This window comes from Xenopus tropicalis, chromosome 2, assembly GCF_000004195.4.
Source record: "Xenopus tropicalis strain Nigerian chromosome 2, UCB_Xtro_10.0, whole genome shotgun sequence".
Classification (NCBI taxonomy): domain Eukaryota; kingdom Metazoa; phylum Chordata; class Amphibia; order Anura; family Pipidae; genus Xenopus; species Xenopus tropicalis.
Genome location: NC_030678.2, coordinates 122329966 through 122348719, shown reverse-complemented (window position 1 = coordinate 122348719; position 18754 = coordinate 122329966). Strand labels below are relative to the sequence as shown.

Sequence of the window (18754 nt, the reverse complement as noted above, 5' to 3'; positions counted from 1 at the left end):
AACATTTTTACAAAAAAAAAATAAAATTTGAAATATATAGAACCATGTTGTCTTCTGCTCCTGTGGGAGAAGAGACTCTTGCTAGAAGAAGCCTTGAAAGTTATTTGGTCTAATGGCTACCAAAAAGTAGATCCCCTAGGCAAGGATATATAGGTTATATACAGCAACATTGGCATTACAGTGTTTCAGCCATAGCATAGGTGTCAGTGACACTTGACAGCTTCCTGACCTTTTTACAGGAGGCACTAATTAACCCATGAACGCACACTGCCCATACAAATGACAAGAAATATAAACTTCATCCACTCATGGTTCTAAAGCAGCTGCCCTGCCCTTGAATCAGAAAATAAATTAGAAGCACTGATTGAAACTTATACTTAACAATATTAATGGGTTTTTTTTTTTTAAATTTTGTTTTTATTTTGCGTCATCGTACATATCAGTTGATATTAATGGTTTTAGTGACTAACAAGTGGAATGGCTGACTGCACTGCAGCTGCTGAACCTTTAGTAACTGCCCCTGTATCTCTTCTTGCAGGTATGAGTTAGGAACAGCATTATTTGTTGGATGGTCTGGGGCAGCTGTTTGCTTGCTTGGTGGCTGTATCTTTTGCTGCTCCTTTGCTGCTGAATGCAATCGTTCAAGGTATAATTCATTTCATATACATTTAGTATTATTTAGACAGGTTGTTCCTTATAAAGTGCAGTTTCCAGTAAAACCTTGGTCCTTCCAAGTCATGTTACTCCAAAATAGGATTGTGGTAGCACACTCAACTTCACCTTGTCCATCTCTATGCATTCACCCCCCCCTCCACCCTTTTCCATCCTCCAGCTCCTCATTTCTAGCTTTCTCATCAAAATATATTTATATACTGTTGGATGTACAGATGCAAGAACAAAACACACCATCCGACTTTACATTACAGCTGTGGAGATCAGATTTTGTAGGATCCCACAAAATCTAGTTCTGTTGCATGACAAGATCAGATAAAATCTGACCCACAAAATCTGATCAAAATCTCCTGTGGCGTTTAGCCCTTATGTAGGCAACACACACTGCAATTCATTCCAGAACAAAGTTTATGTGTTCGTGATACAACCTAATGAGTCATGAGTACTAATTTGTGTAGTGGCTGCATTACAAAGCTTTATAATCTTAAAAGCACACACTAACCTGGTTCAGTTCCTGCACAGAACATTAAAACGAATAGGAAAAAAAAATGTATTATCCATTTCATAAGAAAATTAACTAAATATGAATAACTACTGTGAAATATTTTCTTGCAGACCAGGATATTCACATGCTAAAGCGAGATCACTTATGAGTTTGCGATCAAGAGAACCTAAAGCAGAAAGAGACCCAATGGCTCAGGGATTCTCAAAGGACTTTAAGACCAATTCATATGTTTGAAGTGTTTGCATATAACAACTTCCTCTGACACTGCCATACCAAACAAACCAATAACATGATTCTAAAGCATTAGTGTATAGTATAGAGGAAACGAGTATTTTTTATTGAACTGAAAATTCTTGGACTGATGAATGCCATATGCAGGTAATTACTATCTAGATTTTTAATCATACACATGTCAAATCACTTATTCATAAATAAAACCACATATTTTGTATGTGCATACAGTTAGCATGAGCTAAATAACCAGGGCATGTACTAAAAAGGTGGTCTGCCTATTCTTTATATTAAAGATAAAGCATATGTTCTTTATTTTGTGCATTACTACTGGATGGTTTTGTTTTTACCCTTACCACTTCCCTTCTTCCTAAGGAGGATTTAGAGAGAATGTCATGTATAAACAAGACCTTTCATGACTCTAATCCCATAAATAAGTGCTACAACTTTAGTTATCCTTTAATTTTAAGATATGCACATTAATAAGAGTGAGAACATTCCAGCTAAACACCACTGTTGGCTGCAGTCCTGCCTGACACATTATGGGGAGCACCGTTATGCTATGGACTACAAAGTCATATTTCCACAAAATCCTAAACAGTCCTCATGATCACAAGGTCTGGGTCATTTAAAAGCATTTGCACTTGGCATTTTCTCTCTCAGTGCTTGTAGGCAGTATCACTACATACACAGGCTGAATTTGGGCCAAAAATCATCCCATATACTCAGTGACAGATAGATACCTCAGATGTCACTGTCTGCAGTCATGGGTCATTTTTTTTTCACTAATCATAATGCCAGATGTGACATTAGCATAAAGGAATATATTCACTATAAGTCATTCAATACTTATTCAACACCAATGGCTCATAGTGAGACTACTGCAACAAGTTCGGTAAATGCACAGTAAATACTGTAAATCATGGGAAAAATAATCTGTACTGTGCACACAGCAAGGGACTTACCAAACAGCAACCTGAGCTGACAAAGTATTTGAATATGAGGGGCACCAGCCTGGCGTAGCAGGTAAGCAACTAGAATCGCTGAGAGTATCTGTCAGGAAAACGCCACTCACAGACGCGCCTGACACCGGGACGGGGAACAAGGGGTTACACGCAGTCACCTTTCACACAGGTTAGACTAACATCAAGCACCCCCAAACAAACCACCGCCCCAAAAACAACTATTCGCTGCCACCATCTATCATTAACAGGCGATAGAAACCTAGTTACTGAAATATATCGCACACAAACTTTCTTACTGCAGTTAGGGTTAGTTCTCACTAATTTAACAGCACACTAGCAGCCACAGGGTTAAAATTACAATCAAACCTACCCCCCTGCTAGCAGCCCACTAGTTAATTAGCATCTACACAGAATCTGCCCTCTACCCAATACACATACACACACCAAACAGTTAATACACCTAGGCCTGAGCAGTCATACGAGGTACGTGGGAATAGAGCCAAAGGACTAAACTTATTAAATTTTATATTTAATATTACCAGGGTAAACAGTGCAGTTTTAAAAAGATGTTACAAAAGAGAAACATACATGCAAAAGTCAATAAAATAAACGGGGATAAAAACACAGAGAAACCCTAAGTACGTTACCGAATATCCTGTGCCCTCTGAGGCAAGAGGTTGAAAGTCCTGAGCCCAGGAACTGGTCACATGACCCCTTTTGGGCGAGTACTTGCCAGTACTCAATATTATTATGAAAGTAGGGAATTGTTTTAACCTATATTTGGGCGATCAAAATGATACCAAACATGAGGGGTGTCTCATGTCCCAGTCCCCCAGAAACTATAACTTGTAACTGGTGGGTATAGGAAGTCCCTGTTTGGTATCATTGGGAAGCCTGGGGCCTCCTCATAAATCCTATGTGTTTTATAAGTATGGGAACCCTAAAGCAGAGGAGATATGGACCCCTTTCTATAATCCATATTTTTCTGATAGCTGCACCCCCCCCCCCTGCTGTTCAAGGCCCACAACTGGCTTCTTTGATCACAGATCAAAGAAACCAGCTTCCTGCTTCCACGGGCTGGCCCCGCATTGTCTAATAAAGTTGTTTAAGTTGTCACCTTTGCGCAGCCCTGGTTGTGTCTTTAGGGGATATTTGTGGATTACCCCCTACTGGGAAGGGTTACCCTCAAATGTGGATTTCAACCAGACTTTTCCATGGGGAGCCTTACTGCTCCAACATGACAGTATCTAACAGTTTGGCACCCCTAATGATGTTTCCCTTTCTTCTGCTAATGCAAGCCTGCAAGCTCTCTGGGAATTAAAATACAGCCTGAATAAATACCTTTTAAGATTGTATTCAGTAAGAAAACATTGACTGTACATTTAAACCATTTTAAACATGTAACATTGAGGTGCATATGTAGTACTATTAGGCATTTATGTTTTCTCCAAGAACAAGTGGGAGAATATTCTGAAATGCAGATTTTCAGTACATTGTTTGGCCATTCAGCAGGAACAATGATGTATCCTTTGCAAACATGTGTTACCTTATGGAGTTACCATAACATTATGGGATACTGTAATGCATAAATATGCCCACTAGCTTTAGTCTGAAGGGGGGAAAGTGTCCACCATGAAACCACGTATGTCATATGTTGGGGTCTCTAGATGCACATCATTGAGCAATTGTGCCCAGGGCCCTTACTCTTCTGGCTTTTATGCCCAAGAGCACGTGGGAGAAAATAATTTAACTCAAATTTGGCCGATAAAGCATCTTACAAAAATATATTAATTGTGGTGTTTTTACCTTTTGTACAATTGTAATGCAAAATAAAATGCACTTACAGTATACAACATATGGGTCAGTTAGTGCTTTAAATGTGATTTTCATTGCAATTTGTGGATTTTTGTACAGCAGTGCTATAGTTTGTGAAAAGCTGCTGAAAAAAATTAATACATTTTAATGAATAAAAATGGTTTTTAATAAGTAATACTGCAGCATAATGAATTAATTGTATCGTTTTATTATTTAGTATTAAATATGTACAGTGCAATACAAAATAATTTAATGTAACAAAAAACAGGCTGGTTATTTCATCGTACATTTCCTAGTTAATAGAAATAATACTGTAAAAAGGTAATTACTCAATGGTATGGGTATACCAAAATGTCAATTTTAAAAATCTGTTAAAAAAAAACAAAAAAAACCACCTCAAGTACTCATAAAACTATACCACTGGCTACCTTTCCTCCCTCACATCAACTCAGCAATGCACAGGTATCCAGTGGAGCACCAGTACCACAAACAAGGGCCTATGGCAACTCAGAAGGCATCTTCTTTGAAGATGCAAGTTATTTTGGCAGTGAGGATTTTCTGCTCCTAAGTGATATACATCCTGCAGCCACACTTATGATACTAGGAGATCTTGCCTCCGTCTCACACGCTGTCAGCATTTTGAATGAAGCAGCAAGATCAATACTGCTATTTGGTAATGCTCAAGTAGTATTATACATGCTGTGACAGGTAAAAAGATAAGGGAGAAGGAAAAAAGCAAGCACATGGGGCAGATTTTGGTGTGGAACTGCATACTCAAGCAGTTTTGAGCCGAAATCCGCTCAGTGTACCTACACCTGGACCAAAGCAACGGCTCCGGATGCAAGCACATCAATAAGATTTTTGGAGCGTAAGAGCGGATTCTCAGGCTGCATTAATCCAAGAATCCATGTGTGGCAGGAGCCTTAGGTTGCAGATAAAGCAAAAATAAACATGTACTAGTACAAAAGTGCTTAATAGGGATATATCTTACTGTATTTTTTTTTCTTCTTAGCAGATGGATATAACTCACTTAGGTGCCCAGTCTTGCAGATGTAACCTCAATTTCTGCTCATTTCATATGAAGAACCAAAAGCTCAGCTGGCTAACAGCAGTACAGAACTGACTGAAGATGGTTAGTTTTTAGGAATATCTTTAAAACATGAATGTTCACCTCTAGAGGCTGCTGTGCCTCTGGGCTAGTACTATATAATCATATAATAAATATATAAGGTACAACATTTCTTTCATTTATTTCTTGGCCTTTAATTTTTAAATAATTGCATTTACTGTGCAAGGGAGTGTTGCATATTTTTTGCACATAAACTGTATGTACATACTATACATAAATCTGTTCCAGAAGTTAATACCTTACAATTAGATCCTTAGCTGGATGTATTTTTACAGGTTTGGTAATAGAGACACCTCTAAACCAGTGGCAGCATTAGACTCCTGGCCTTAAATATGAGAGGACTAATCAGCACTGGGATACATAAGGAGTTTCATCTGGCCTTTAAATTTTCCCATCTGTCAAAGCTCAAACCCTTGACAAGAGGTGCTACCCCATGAAGAGCAAGTGTCAAATATGTAGTGAAAAAAGCCCTAGCTGCACACACTGTATGGTTTTTATAAAGAGGGAATGAATTTTCCATTCTATTAATACATTAACAAGAAGTTGTACCTTTCTAAGAACAGTCCAAATTGTACCTTAAGACATTAAAAAGATCTCACAAAAATAAACAGAAAATAAATAACATTAAAATACATGTTTTTCTGCTTGTGGCCTTTGAGCAGCACAGTGAAGAGATAATACTGTGTAGATAAAAAAAAACAATAGCAGACACAGCTACTTGTGCCCTACTTATACAAAGGAGTGTTGTAATTTATATACTCTCTCTCGCTCTCTCTTAGGCACTTTAAGGCCTTATTTACAGTATATTTCTTCAAGCCAAAGGAATTCAGGCACAAAATATAGATTTTCAGGTGTCTGAAGAGTCACTGAAGTCACTCACAGTAACTAAACTGCTCACGAGTGTGCTTGAGGTATCCATTTCCCGGACATCTACAAAAGCAAAAAACAGTTTGAAAATAAATACAAGTATTAAGTTATAAAATAAATACACAGAGGTGTCTCAAGTTAAAACACACATGAAGGGAGTTGACCCTGTCTCTTAACAACAAAATGTGAAGTGAATAAAGTAAATAAAAAGTTATCATGCATCTACTTCTTAGTAAGTCCCAGGGGGAGAATGAAACTGAAAGCACATATAGTGGCTCATTGTAATACATTAATTGCTTATAGAAACAGGCAATTCTGATCTTTTCAACTACAATTAATGACACAGAACACAGAAAGAAATCGCCAGCGCTCGGTCTAATCCACCCTGTAGTGTTGACCAGCTGCTATGAAAGTGATTCATTAGTTTAAAGGCTACATAGCAGCTAGAAGCAAAATTTGGCTACAATTTGTACACAAAACACAGAAAGAAATCGCCAGCGCTCAGTCTAACCCACACTGTAGCGTTGACCAGCTGCTAGAAACACTCTTGTGCCAGCGCTCGGTCTAACCCACATTCTGGAGTTGACCAACTGCTAGAAACGATAAAAAGCCATTATTTATACACAAAGAGAAAGAAAGATTGCCAGCGCTTAGTTTGCCTAAAAAAAGGCTACAGCTTCTAGCTGCTATGTAGCCTTTAAACTAATGAATCACTTTCATGTGTGTGCTAATGAGCTGGGGCTTAAAAGCTCCCTGCTTTTTCACTAGAGCCTTTTGAGCTAAAGGTAGGTGCAACAGGGTCTTACTACTCAGTCACATTGTTTGCTGGGGGACTTAATTCACAGATTCAATGTCATTAGGCAGTGTAGGACTCATTTACAAAGAGGGGCCTTGACGTGGCACGTGAGCTTACATATTTTGGCCAAAGTGTGGTACGAACACCTTATTTTTTGTAAAAAATAATTTTTAAAGGCAAACTAAGTGCTGGCAATCCTTCTCTCTTTGTGTATAAATAATGGCTTTTTATTGTTTGTAGCAGCTGGTCAACTCCAGAATGTGGGTTAGACCGAGCGCTGGCGATTTCTTTCTGTGTTTTGTGTACAAATTGTAGCCAAATTTTGCTTCTAGCTGCTATGTAGCCTTTAAACTAATGAATCACTTTCATGTGTGTGCTAATGAGCTGGGGCTTAAAAGCTCCCTGCTTTTTCACTAGAGCCTTTTGAGCTAAAGGTAGGTGCACCAGGGTCATACTACTCAGTCCCATTGTTTTCTTTCTCTTTGGGGGGAATTCACAAAAGTGGTGATGGTCATTTTCCCGACATTTTTTTTATGAATTTGCCTTTAGCTGTTAATAAATGTGTCGGTGCCACAAACCCAGTCCCACAGCGACAGGAGCCTGCAGGATTTGGCATTTCATATGCCATTTGTCATTTCACTTTGGGGGCATTTCCTGAGGGGTAACTTTAGTTTGCCCAGGGAAACTATACATAATTTTTTCACGACAATTGGGCTTTCTAATGTTTTCTATATTTCTGTGTAATTCCACTTCTGTAACAAGATTTAAGGGCCTAAATACCTTCTTCTCTAGCCCCCACTCATTACTGCTCAGCAGCAATCCGGCCCACACACCAACATGCCCAGTGAATAGAGGTCCAACAGGACTGGGGCCCCCCGGGTCTTTATCCAGTGCCCTGTTGGGCCAGTCCAACCCTGTACCCCAATATCCCAGTTTGGGTGCCAGTGTGTAGGTGCTGCTTGCTGATCACCAAGATGGCAGCTGAGAACAGAAGGGACACAGCTAAAGGTGGAGGGCAATGCTATCATGCAAGCTCTGTAGTTCTGGACATGCTATGGGGGCACAAAAAAGTTGGGGCAAATGTCAGTGAAGTGATTAAAGAGGGGGCACTGCTGCTAAAACTAAAAATTTGCCTGGGAGGCTTTACTTTTGCTTTACATAAAATGTTTACAATATATTCACTCAAAATGTTATTATTGTCTCATTCATTAAGCTAAAACTAGCATAGCAATGAAAATGTGAGGTAAAAACTTTTTATATATAAGATATAAATTAAATTTGTTTAATCAGTGTTATTTGTTTTTTAAATGTTAATGAGGCTTTTTGCACCTATTAGACAGAAACTTGCCCCCTAACAATAGTCTGCTAATCCCCATTAATATGTTAAAGATCCCCCAATGGGGCCCCTATTGGAGGTGTAAAATGGAGACTGTGTGCAACAAAACAAAACAGAAGAGATTAGAATTGATCTGACAGAGTTACACTGAGCTTCACTCCATTTTGAAAATGTCGGGAAAAATGTCGTTAAAACGCCGTATAAATGTCATTTAAACGTCAAATTCAAAAAAATATCTGTAAATTGTCTTTCATTCACCAAAAACAGAAGTGGCGGTTGAGTCGGAATTTAGGCGGATTTATGTTTGTGAATCTGGAGAAAGTGTTTTCCACCAGTTTTTCCACCACTTTTACTCCAAAAAAGGTCTCTCTCCACTTTTGTGAATTCCCCCCTTTGAATTAATGACACGGGTCCTTGCAATGCAAAAATTCCTGTGAAGCAAATGATACCTTGTGACCATGATAATGAGGAGGTCAGAAAGTAGCAGTATGAAGCAACATCAGTCTGTTGCAGCTGGTCTGAACAAGGTTCCCGTCATCTGGAAATCAGATGTAACTTTCATGCAATAAGCCCAATTTTTTTTTATAGGCTCTATTTAATAAAAATCACCTAGGAACCGATTCACATGCATTTTTTGATCAGGTAAAAGTGTGCGTTAAAATGCAAGTGTATACCTTCTTTTGCTAGTCTGGAAACAAAAGTATTTCTAACAGGAGCAGCAGTATGTCCATTTTTTACTTTTTTAACCACTGGTCGACTTTTAACTAATCTTGGCACTTCAAAATGTTCCTCATCCGTGGAGGAATTGTCAAATTCATTGTCATCTATATCAGCAACCTACATAGAGAAGAAGACAGAAATAAGAATATACACCAAACCAATGTTTGAAAACCTGTCTAAATCCAAGATGATTAACCAAAAATATTTTTCTTATGATCACAGTGCTGTTTTTGCCTTCCACAGAACAGCACCTATATAAACTATATGTAGGGCCTACAAATTTTCAACTCGGATCTGGATCTTGCTGCAGCCCCTACAAGGTTTGACAACATATGTTATTAGCATTTCACACTTTGTGCATAGTCAGAGCAGTGGTGGTTGCCACACATCCTCTGCCAGGCCTAGGCTGGGGAGCTGTAAAGGGTTGGTTAGAAATTAGGAGATTTTTTTATTTTAACATGAAGCAGATTTATGTTTGGCATTTATGTTTAGACAAGAAACTGTGTAAATAAGCCCAAACTCGCTAATGCCTGATACAATATTCTTCTCCCAGAATTTACATTTATGTTCTTACCTTCAGTTCCATAACTTCATCTTTGCTGCTAGCAAATCCATAACGAACATCGACACCACCAACTGGTTTATTTTTTACAGAATGCAGCAGAGCCTCCTTTTCTATTTGTTTACTCAGCTCTTTTACCATTGTCGCTAAAAAACAAAACAAAACAAAAAACGTTTAGAGATGCCACAAATACATTTTTAAAGGGCGAATAAAGCTCAAAATAAATATTACCCACTTTTTGACATGATATATTTATTTAGGCTTTTGCAGCTAGGGTGCATAAACACTATCTGATTTTTCAGAAACAAATATTAATGTATTCAGATAGTGTTTATGTCCATTTAAAGAGAACATCTTTTTAATAAGTATTTTGAAGCTATTCTGCTTACCATGGCCACAAAAGAATAAAAGGATGTCAGTAAAAGAAGAATTGGAAGAAAAACTGTAAGGTAAATGGAGGCTGCATTTAGGAGGTGTGATAGAAATCATACAAAATGTGCACTCCTCCAATAGGCTGGAGTGTAAATATAACCAATTAAACAGTATTTAAGCATACTGGAGGAACTGGAAGAATCCCAGCACAGTATGACCAATAGTGCTCGCGGGAAGCCACAGTATAAAGGGACATTTTCCAGCATGAATTAAACCTCATGAAAAGCAGCCAGATCACAACTGGGCCCCTCTTAATGGCAATCCTCTCTAGGGAGCTCCAGAAAAATTAATTACAGAGGAGAGAAAGGCAGAGATTTTTCCTCTATAATAATCCAGAATGGAAGGGTAAGCATGACGCAACAACATATATGCAGTACAAGTGACCTAGGACAGAAAATAGTCTGGTAGAGCAGTGGAGTAGGCTTCTTTAAAGACAGCTTAAAGCTGGCCATACACGCACCGATAATATCGCACGAAACCTCATTTCGTACGATATTCGGTGCGTGTATGGCATGTCGGCGAGTCGACCAATATCGCAGGAAGCTGCTAATATCGGTCTACTCGCTGATCGGACTGGTTAAAAGATTTTGATCGGGCACCATAGAAAGCACCTGACCAAAATCTGCTGTCAGGGCTGAATTGGCAGAAGGAGGTAGAAATCCTATTGTTTCTACCTCCTTATCTGCTGTTTCAGCCCTGAACGGTGTGTGGCGGATCTGATAATGTTTTGTGCGACCGATGGTCGCACGAAAGATCGTCAGATTGCCACGTGTTTGGCCACCTTAATTCTTTCTTGTCAAGTAACCTAGAGGGTGGATATGCTACTATGGGTACCTGGTAAAAATAGATATACAGACAAAGTACAAGCACAAACACATCTAAACAAAGAAATACAGGCAGATAAGAACACTCACACATGGGCATATGGTGAGTAAGACAAATGGACATAAACACAAGTTTAAAAACACCAGTCAGCAATGTAGCTTATATATTTCATCGTGACCGTGGCATTATATTGTTAATGGCTGCATTAATCCTACCTGGAGCTGTTGTCACAGGGGCTTGTTTCTGAACATTAGGTTTGCTGACCCACTGGGGATGAAGCTCTTCAAGGAAGCTCCCTTCAGAGTCACTTTCACTTTCTACAAATCCAACACTGCCTTTTGTGTTGTGAGGAAGCTTCATTTTTAAAGAATCTGTAGTGTTGCAAGTCAGCATAGGACCACCATCTGCAGAGGACTCATCATCAGAAGTAAATGGGGGGGTCCTGAAATGAACATATAGAAAGTTAAGTATTAACAGATTATACAATAAAACAGTTAGAATTTTAACAAATCCTGGATATAAGTATATCTATAGTATGCAGTTATGCTATTGGTTAATTGTCATTACAGGTAAAAAGTACAGTAAAAATCAAATTTCCCACTAGTGCTTATATCCACGACATGGCTTTGTACTTGTCCGGCAATAAATGTCACTAAATAAAAAGTCCCTACTCTGAAAGCACATAGGGACTTACAAGTAAAGCTAATATTTAGCTACTGTTTGACTGTACAGGTAGGGGATCTATTTGGAAACTGTCAGATTGAGCCCTTTTTAACTAAATACTTATTTTGGGCTGAATTGCTTTTGTGTGTAATAAAATAGCATCTTCCTGTTATGTATATCTTTATGTTATCAGAGTATGCATATTTTTCAGGTAATAGCATACACCCATTGGTGTTTTAATACTTTAATGTTAACTGTAAATATATTAGATTTGGTGTATACTGGTATATACAGAAAATATCACAAATATAACAAATCAGAGGATATTCTGAACATGAAATACTTGGTGGACAACTATTGTATGAAAGGGATGTCCCAGAAAGCACTGTAGGTCCCATGAATATTGTCAGGCATACACTACATGCACATATTTTATTGTTACTTGACTGGTGTAGGGATATAAATGTAATATTGTGATTCCTCTCATAACTGTTTGTTTCTTTTTAATGTGGAAGGCCTCTGTAAAAGACACCAATGGAAAGAACTCTTTGTGTACGCCAATAATATGATAGTTGCATAATTGTACAGAATAATGGTAGGCCATAGTTTCATTTTTCTTGGGGTATATATAGTTTATTTGATGGTTCAGTGGAGTCTTTGAGCCTGTGGGAAACAGTTTCCTTATTAGCACCCAGGTGTAAGATCTCTACTAAATCTTATCTGGGTTTCAGACAAAAAGGGGTCTCCAAAAGGATACATAAATTAACACTTGTGGTCAAGCATAGTTGTCCAACAATGTTGTTAACCTTTATGATTCCAGTGCAATACTGCTCTGGCATGACACATCCTTCTGGACCGAAGTTTGCAGATTTCTTATTATGGACACTACGATTTAGGTAAAAGCCACACCAAAAATATGTATTCTGGAGATTGTAACGTATCTCACTAAATCCAGTCATCACCTGACATTTGTCAGGGAAATTATATTTTTAGGTCATAAATGTTAGGTTAGGATTATACCTTGCACAAAAAAAAAAAAGATAACACAAATGGACATTTTGCAAAAGATTACACTCAGGGTATATTAAAAATAATACATACGTCTGTGCTGTGGTTGTGGATTTGACCATGTACAGAACTTTAGTGCCACTTGTAATTTTATAGTGATATGTAGCTGTAACAATAGTGCAAGAGTAATAAAACATATTGGCCATGAAACTTACTTAACACACGGAGGTTTTTTCGCAGACATATCTTTTGATAAAACAACTTTAACTCTAAAAAAATAAGAAAAATAAAAAAATATTTTTATTATTAATATACTAAAACAAATTACCATAATAATATGTAAGTCTTGAGTCTTACTTTGCCTTTGTCTGTTTCAGTGATGCAAAAGATTTCTGATCAGATAGGTAACTCTCCTGGGAAGATTTTAATACTGAGGCTTCAGACTTGGGGTGCAAAAATGAGGATATGCTTCCTAATTTAATTAGCAAAAAAGACACAAATCAATTTGAAGAATGCTGATCTATTTCTTTAACAAGAAAAACAAGCGGTAATATGACATGGCATATGACACATGAGGGCTGATTCACTAAAGTGCGTTAATTTTTATCGCACGCTTTTTTTGCGTTAAAATTGACGCGAAAATTAACGCGCGATTCGCGACAGTATTACCACATGCGTTAAATTTTGTGCTACCGCATGTGTTAAAATTAATCCTTTGCGCGCCGAAATAACACTAACACATGATTCACAAACACTTAGACGCGCTAAATATCGCATTAGTCTATGCGAAAATTAACACCTACATGGGGCAGGCGGTAATTATAGAAAAGTACAGTTAATGAGCTTTTGGCAATAAAATATGGACTTTGCAGTGTGATTTATTCAAGTATGTGTTGGCCCTAGAGTGATGCAGCCTCCAGTTAGCAGGGAAATGGTCATTTTCAGTACAGTAATTTTCCAAAAGGTATGGCTAACATGGCATGCGTTTTTTCGCACGTGGTAAATATTTGTACGCGGTGCGTTGATTAGCGCTCGTTCCATCAAATACTGCATGAAAATAGTCTTTGCGATTAAAATAACGCAAGCAGCATCGCGCGTAAATTAACGCAAGTATGCTTTTAGTGAATCGTGCATTAAGACGAGAAAAATTAGACGCAATAAAAATTTTAATGCATGCTATAAACCCAAAGAAATAATTGGAAAAATGTATTTGCCTAAAATGGACTCTAGAGGAGATGTCTTTTCTGTAATTTGAAGCTTTCTGGATATTAGGTTCCAGATAAGAGATCCCCTTCCCTGCACACAGATTAAAAAAGCCTACTTAAAAAAAGCTGTAAAGTCTTGTGATAAGAATATCCAGACACACTGCAACAAAGACATTTCCAAGAGTTTTTAATACACAGTCCACCTAGTGGTAGAATGCAAAATGTTTTAAAGGTAACAGTAACACCAATAATTGAAATATAATGTACTGTGGCCCTGCACTGGTAAAACTCGTGTGTTTGCTTCAGGAACACTACTATAGTTTATATAAATAAGCTGCTGGGGCAGTCATTCAAGCTGGAAAAAAGGCACAGGTTACATAGCAGTTACAGATAAGACACCATTGTATTCTACAGGGTTTATCTGTTAGCTGCTATATAACCTGTGCCTTTCTTCTTTTGAATGGCTGCCCCCCGGGCTACACACCAGGGTTTATATAAACTCTAGTAATGTTTCTGAAGCAAACACAAAACTTTTACCAGTGCAGGGCAGCAGTACATTATAGTTTAATTTCTTTGAAATATATACATTTTTTGGTGTTACTGTTCCTTTAATAGACTTTACCACTTTTTAACACAACCCATACATTATATCCATATAATTAAATGTTATTCTTAATAGTACAAGAAAAACTGACAGCTTGTATAAAAAAGCTGCATCCCGAAATGTTTACAAGTTAAAACACAGATCAACAAACAAAGCACTGTGCTACAAGGTCATCTTACCTTTCCTTAATGCTTGAGGTGTGGAACCCAGTTTACCCACTGTTGGTGATGTACGTTCCTCAGCCTTTAAAATCAGATCACTAATGAGGTTTTGCCGTATTTGCCGATATGCTGGCATTTGCTTCTCCCTTTCTGCTCTGTAACACTTCACGGAATCCAACATTTTTTTACATTGGTCACTTGGGATACCACGTGCACCCTGTTCAATAAATGGAATATAGTATTCATATTTAAATTAGTTTGGAGACACAGCCAAAACTTGCATTGGATTATATAACTGATGCACATTTGTACAACTCCTCCCACAAACACAAAATTATAAATTGGCAACCCCCCTTATTCTCACCCCCCATTACACATATAACACCAGTCCTCAAATAAACTACAGCACCCTCCTTTGGTTTCTCCAAAAACCTTACATAGTTATCTTCAATAGAAACCCTTTCTGGCATTTTATTACCTTACCTAGGTTTATCAATAAGAAAGTTCACATACAATTCTGTTGGATTATCTATTCCTACTGTAAATCCTAAAAGAGTAATAAAATAAATTACTTGTTTCACTCCTAGTGACTCTAGTTTTTCAGCCAGTCCTTCTTCAAAAACTGGCCGGAGCTCTTTAGCTAGTGACTGGTTCTTAGTCAAAGCATGTGTTTTCTGTAAGCTTGGTACTTCTGCCTCTACATCTGAAATGAGAAATGATCACATTGCTATAATATACATCACCTACTTAGAAAATCACATAGAAAACGTTTCAAGGGATGCACTCAATGCACTTCCACTAAACCACCAAATAAACCAATATCCACTCAGTGCAGCTCCACACAGGCAGATGCCATGCCTGTCAATAGGGTAAAACTAAGTAGCAGATGACAGCAGATCTGCTTTACTTTGCCTGTATACATAATGAAGGAAGATGCGTTTCCCTTTCAATTACCAAGAACTACCACCATAATATTAACAATTACGAACAAGGTCTAAACAAATCAGCAGTTAAACTAATGTTGAAAAAGGGGGTATACTGCCAGTTTAAAGGGTTTGATTGTGTCTGATTCAGTCAAAACATTTTAACAGTAGTCAGGCTTCCCCAAGTTCTATTAATCAGCTTTTACCAACTGGCTTGCAGCATTTCTGGAGTCAGAGACAGGAGTAGTAGTGCAGAGGGAGATACTGCTTTCAATTGTAATTATATTTTAACATACCTTTAATTAATTAATGTACATTGGAAAGTTGCTGCTGAATTATGCTAGGGTTCTTATAAATCAAACCATTAAAAAAAGGATATACGGAATAAAATACCACCTAAAGAAAAATATAAGGTGCTAAATGCTTTTATAAAGGTCATAGAACTGACCTTGCCTACCACCAACATTTATTGAAAGATAATACAACTTGTTTTGATTGGCAACTTAAAAGGCTCCCTACAGCTACTCCGTTTCCCGGTCTTTTCAAATTCATCTACCTGAAGCCAATGACATACATGAAGCCCTGCTGTGTGTCAGCATATCCATGTGTGGGAATGCAAATCAGGGTCTGCCACAAGAACTTTTTAGCGAGTGCCCCAGCTTGCTAATAACATTTAAGGGATAGGGAACCCTATGTGTGAAATAGCCCATAATTTAGATGAACATGAAGATAGCAGAGAACAGCAGGGTAACTGCTCTAGGTCAGCAGCTTTGATCAGCTTTTGAAATCAGTCTGTTCACAAATTGGTTACCAGTGCCCAGCTAGATTCCCACAACAGCAATGGGGCAGAATTCTGGTGGTGGAATCATTTGGGTGCACTTAATAAACAAAGTCACATTCACTGGGGAATTGCAATATGTTCAGCACCACTCAGTGAATGTAATCAGCAGTTGTCTAAAGGCCTTGGAGCTTCCCTATGCCACTGAAAATCTTGTGATACACGACAATATATATAATACAACTGAAGCACAGCACTGTAAGTGGTCCAACATGCAACATCAACAACAGTATTACCATTTTAATAGCTGTTTTGTGCAGATTTTTGCCAGTTTGGGTTGGGATTCATAAGACATGCGTAAAGTGTTTGTTAAAGCCATTCAGCTAAAAAGAACTGGAATCATGCATATTGAGATCACACCTCTCCTTTAATGTTTGCATAGAAACAGCTGCAGGACTGTAAATTGCTGAATATCCTGATTAAAGGAAAGGTATGGACATCTCAAACAAACATTACACAAAAAAGTAAAATTCACAGGTCATGTAAATACATGCTTAGACTACACACTGTTACCTTTCTCCTCCTCTGTAAGCTCTTCAATAGGTTCCAATATATAGGCTCTGTCTAATAGTCAGCAAAATAAAGTATATAAACACAAATGTGTGCAGACTAATTATTATGTGTAACAAACAATTCTGAGTGGTGCACACAATAAGAGAAAAAGCTTTAATATCAAATACCTGTCAGTGCAGTGCTTATTGCAGTGTTCCTTTTGAAACATAGGACTGAATAAAGGTACCACACACAATTGGGCAGTTGGTTTATTTGGAGCCTTAGTGGAGCAGCATACAAATGTTTTAAGGGATGCACTTATTTGCACACCCAAGCAGGGCCTTTTCATGCCCCCTATAAGGCAGAAAAAAAGTTCAGGGCACTGTTGTGGCCTCTACATCCTGCTGTTAAATAATTGCATGTCTAAATGACATGCAAGTTAGAGGGCAGTAGGTGGGGCATGTGCAAGTGTTCCCAACTCCCCAATACAGCTCTGACTAACGCAGTCAAGACGGACTGTATTCGTCAGAGAAGCGGCAGCTCTCTGGGCTCTGTTTTGGCGATTCCTAAAAAGCAGAATGCAGTGCGCAAAATGCAAAAAAAGCTGACTGCACACTGTGTACTGTATCGTAAATGATTCCTAAAGAACGTTAAAAAAAACCCCAAAAAACACTTACCACTTAGTAACGATGCATTAGGTTTTATCTCAGAGTGATGTGACAGTGGTGTTGGAGCTTGTACAATTTCTAAATGAGCAAAATAATTTTAGTTAACAATATCCACAATTTTGCTATACATTTTAAACACACAGATGTAATAAATTAACATCATTTGTGCAGTTAAAACTGTGTAATTATAACTGAATACAAAATGTTATGGGGTTCTCATATCAATATATTGTTTTTACCTTACAAAATACATACTGATTAATTAGTAAAAATGGTATGCTGGTTCACCAATGACTAAGCTATAGGTGCCTTTATATGTCTCTATTAGTCCAGCCCTTCTTAGCTAACATTGAGGTAACATCAATATTTATAAAAGCAAAGTTATGCCAGACATTAACCCCTAACCTAACCTAAGGCTAATATCCCATGGAGGAATTAGTCGCCTGCGACAGATCTCATGCAGGCAACTTTGCACAACTTCAGAAAACTGAAGTGATACGTAAGGCCATTGGCGTGTCCCGTTGTTGCCAGTGGAAAGGCATTTCAGAGAGATTGGTGGACCGCTGTGGTAAAGATCTATCGCAGGCGACTATTCTTGGCGTGGAACATTAGCCTAACCTCACCTAATTTTGTCCCTTGATCAATGCTCTTATTTTACTGATTTAAAAAACAAACAAACACAACTACATACTGAAATTATTTATAAAATGGAAGTATGAGAGCATACTGCTGAAGTGGCCTGGAGAAGTTCCTAAGTATTAACTCCCTGCATCAAGGCACTGTAAAATGCCAAATAACAGCTGGAATTTTGTGCACACTGGCCATTACAACTAACTTGGACAGTAATTATATTTTTTAGTTACTTACCTGAATATGTAGCAACAGGAGGTGTCAGCTTTATAGACTGCTCCTTTACCTAAGATAAAAAAAAAACCCTGTAACAAGATACAGCAGAAAAAAATACCAAACAGTACAGAAGACTGTACTGTTTGTACAAATCTTCAAATATTTATAACATTTTCAGTATGCTTGAACATCTTGGTGCAGTTATAACTTCCAGTAGTAGAGAAGTGTAAAGGCAAACCCCACTTACTTTTCCTAAAGAGGCATTCTTCACAGCTAATTCTGTAACCTCTTTCTGAAGCTTATCCTTTACTTTAGCTATTTCTTCAGCATGTTTTTCTTTTTCTTCCTCTTTCCAGCTATTAAACTTTTTTAGCATCTCTTGTTCAAATGATTTCCGATGTCCTGTTTCGTGAAACTAAAAAAATTACATTTGTTAAAACACAACACAGAAAAGAAAGAGCTTAAACCCAAATCTTCATAACATATGTATG

The 18754-nt window shown here is 37.8% G+C and overlaps 2 protein-coding genes across 5 annotated transcripts in view; one reads left to right on the top strand and one right to left on the bottom strand.

Annotated features, from left to right (window-relative positions):
* cldn10 (claudin 10) overlaps nucleotides 1-1723 on the top strand; it is a 30109-nt gene extending 28386 nt beyond the window's left edge. For both annotated transcript variants that reach the window (XM_031897064.1, XM_004912354.4), the window contains 2 exons: nucleotides 539-646; nucleotides 1288-1723. In XM_031897064.1, the coding sequence (XP_031752924.1) occupies nucleotides 539-646; nucleotides 1288-1411 (232 nt within the window). In that variant the 3' untranslated portion in view covers nucleotides 1412-1723. The remainder of the gene's footprint in view (nucleotides 1-538; nucleotides 647-1287) is intronic.
* The window catches only part of dzip1 (DAZ interacting zinc finger protein 1), a 30273-nt gene that overhangs the window by 283 nt on the left and 11236 nt on the right, over nucleotides 1-18754 (bottom strand). Inside the window, exons 7-18 of one of the 3 annotated variants that reach the window (XM_031896073.1) lie at nucleotides 18511-18678; nucleotides 18285-18333; nucleotides 17427-17495; nucleotides 16771-16821; nucleotides 15069-15199; nucleotides 14515-14713; nucleotides 12884-12998; nucleotides 12742-12795; nucleotides 11071-11297; nucleotides 9611-9744; nucleotides 8991-9153; nucleotides 6198-6247 (exon numbers count right to left, since the gene is read on the bottom strand). In XM_031896073.1, coding sequence (XP_031751933.1) covers nucleotides 6198-6247; nucleotides 8991-9153; nucleotides 9611-9744; nucleotides 11071-11297; nucleotides 12742-12795; nucleotides 12884-12998; nucleotides 14515-14713; nucleotides 15069-15199; nucleotides 16771-16821; nucleotides 17427-17495; nucleotides 18285-18333; nucleotides 18511-18678 — 1410 coding nt within the window. 3 annotated transcript variants of the gene reach the window in all.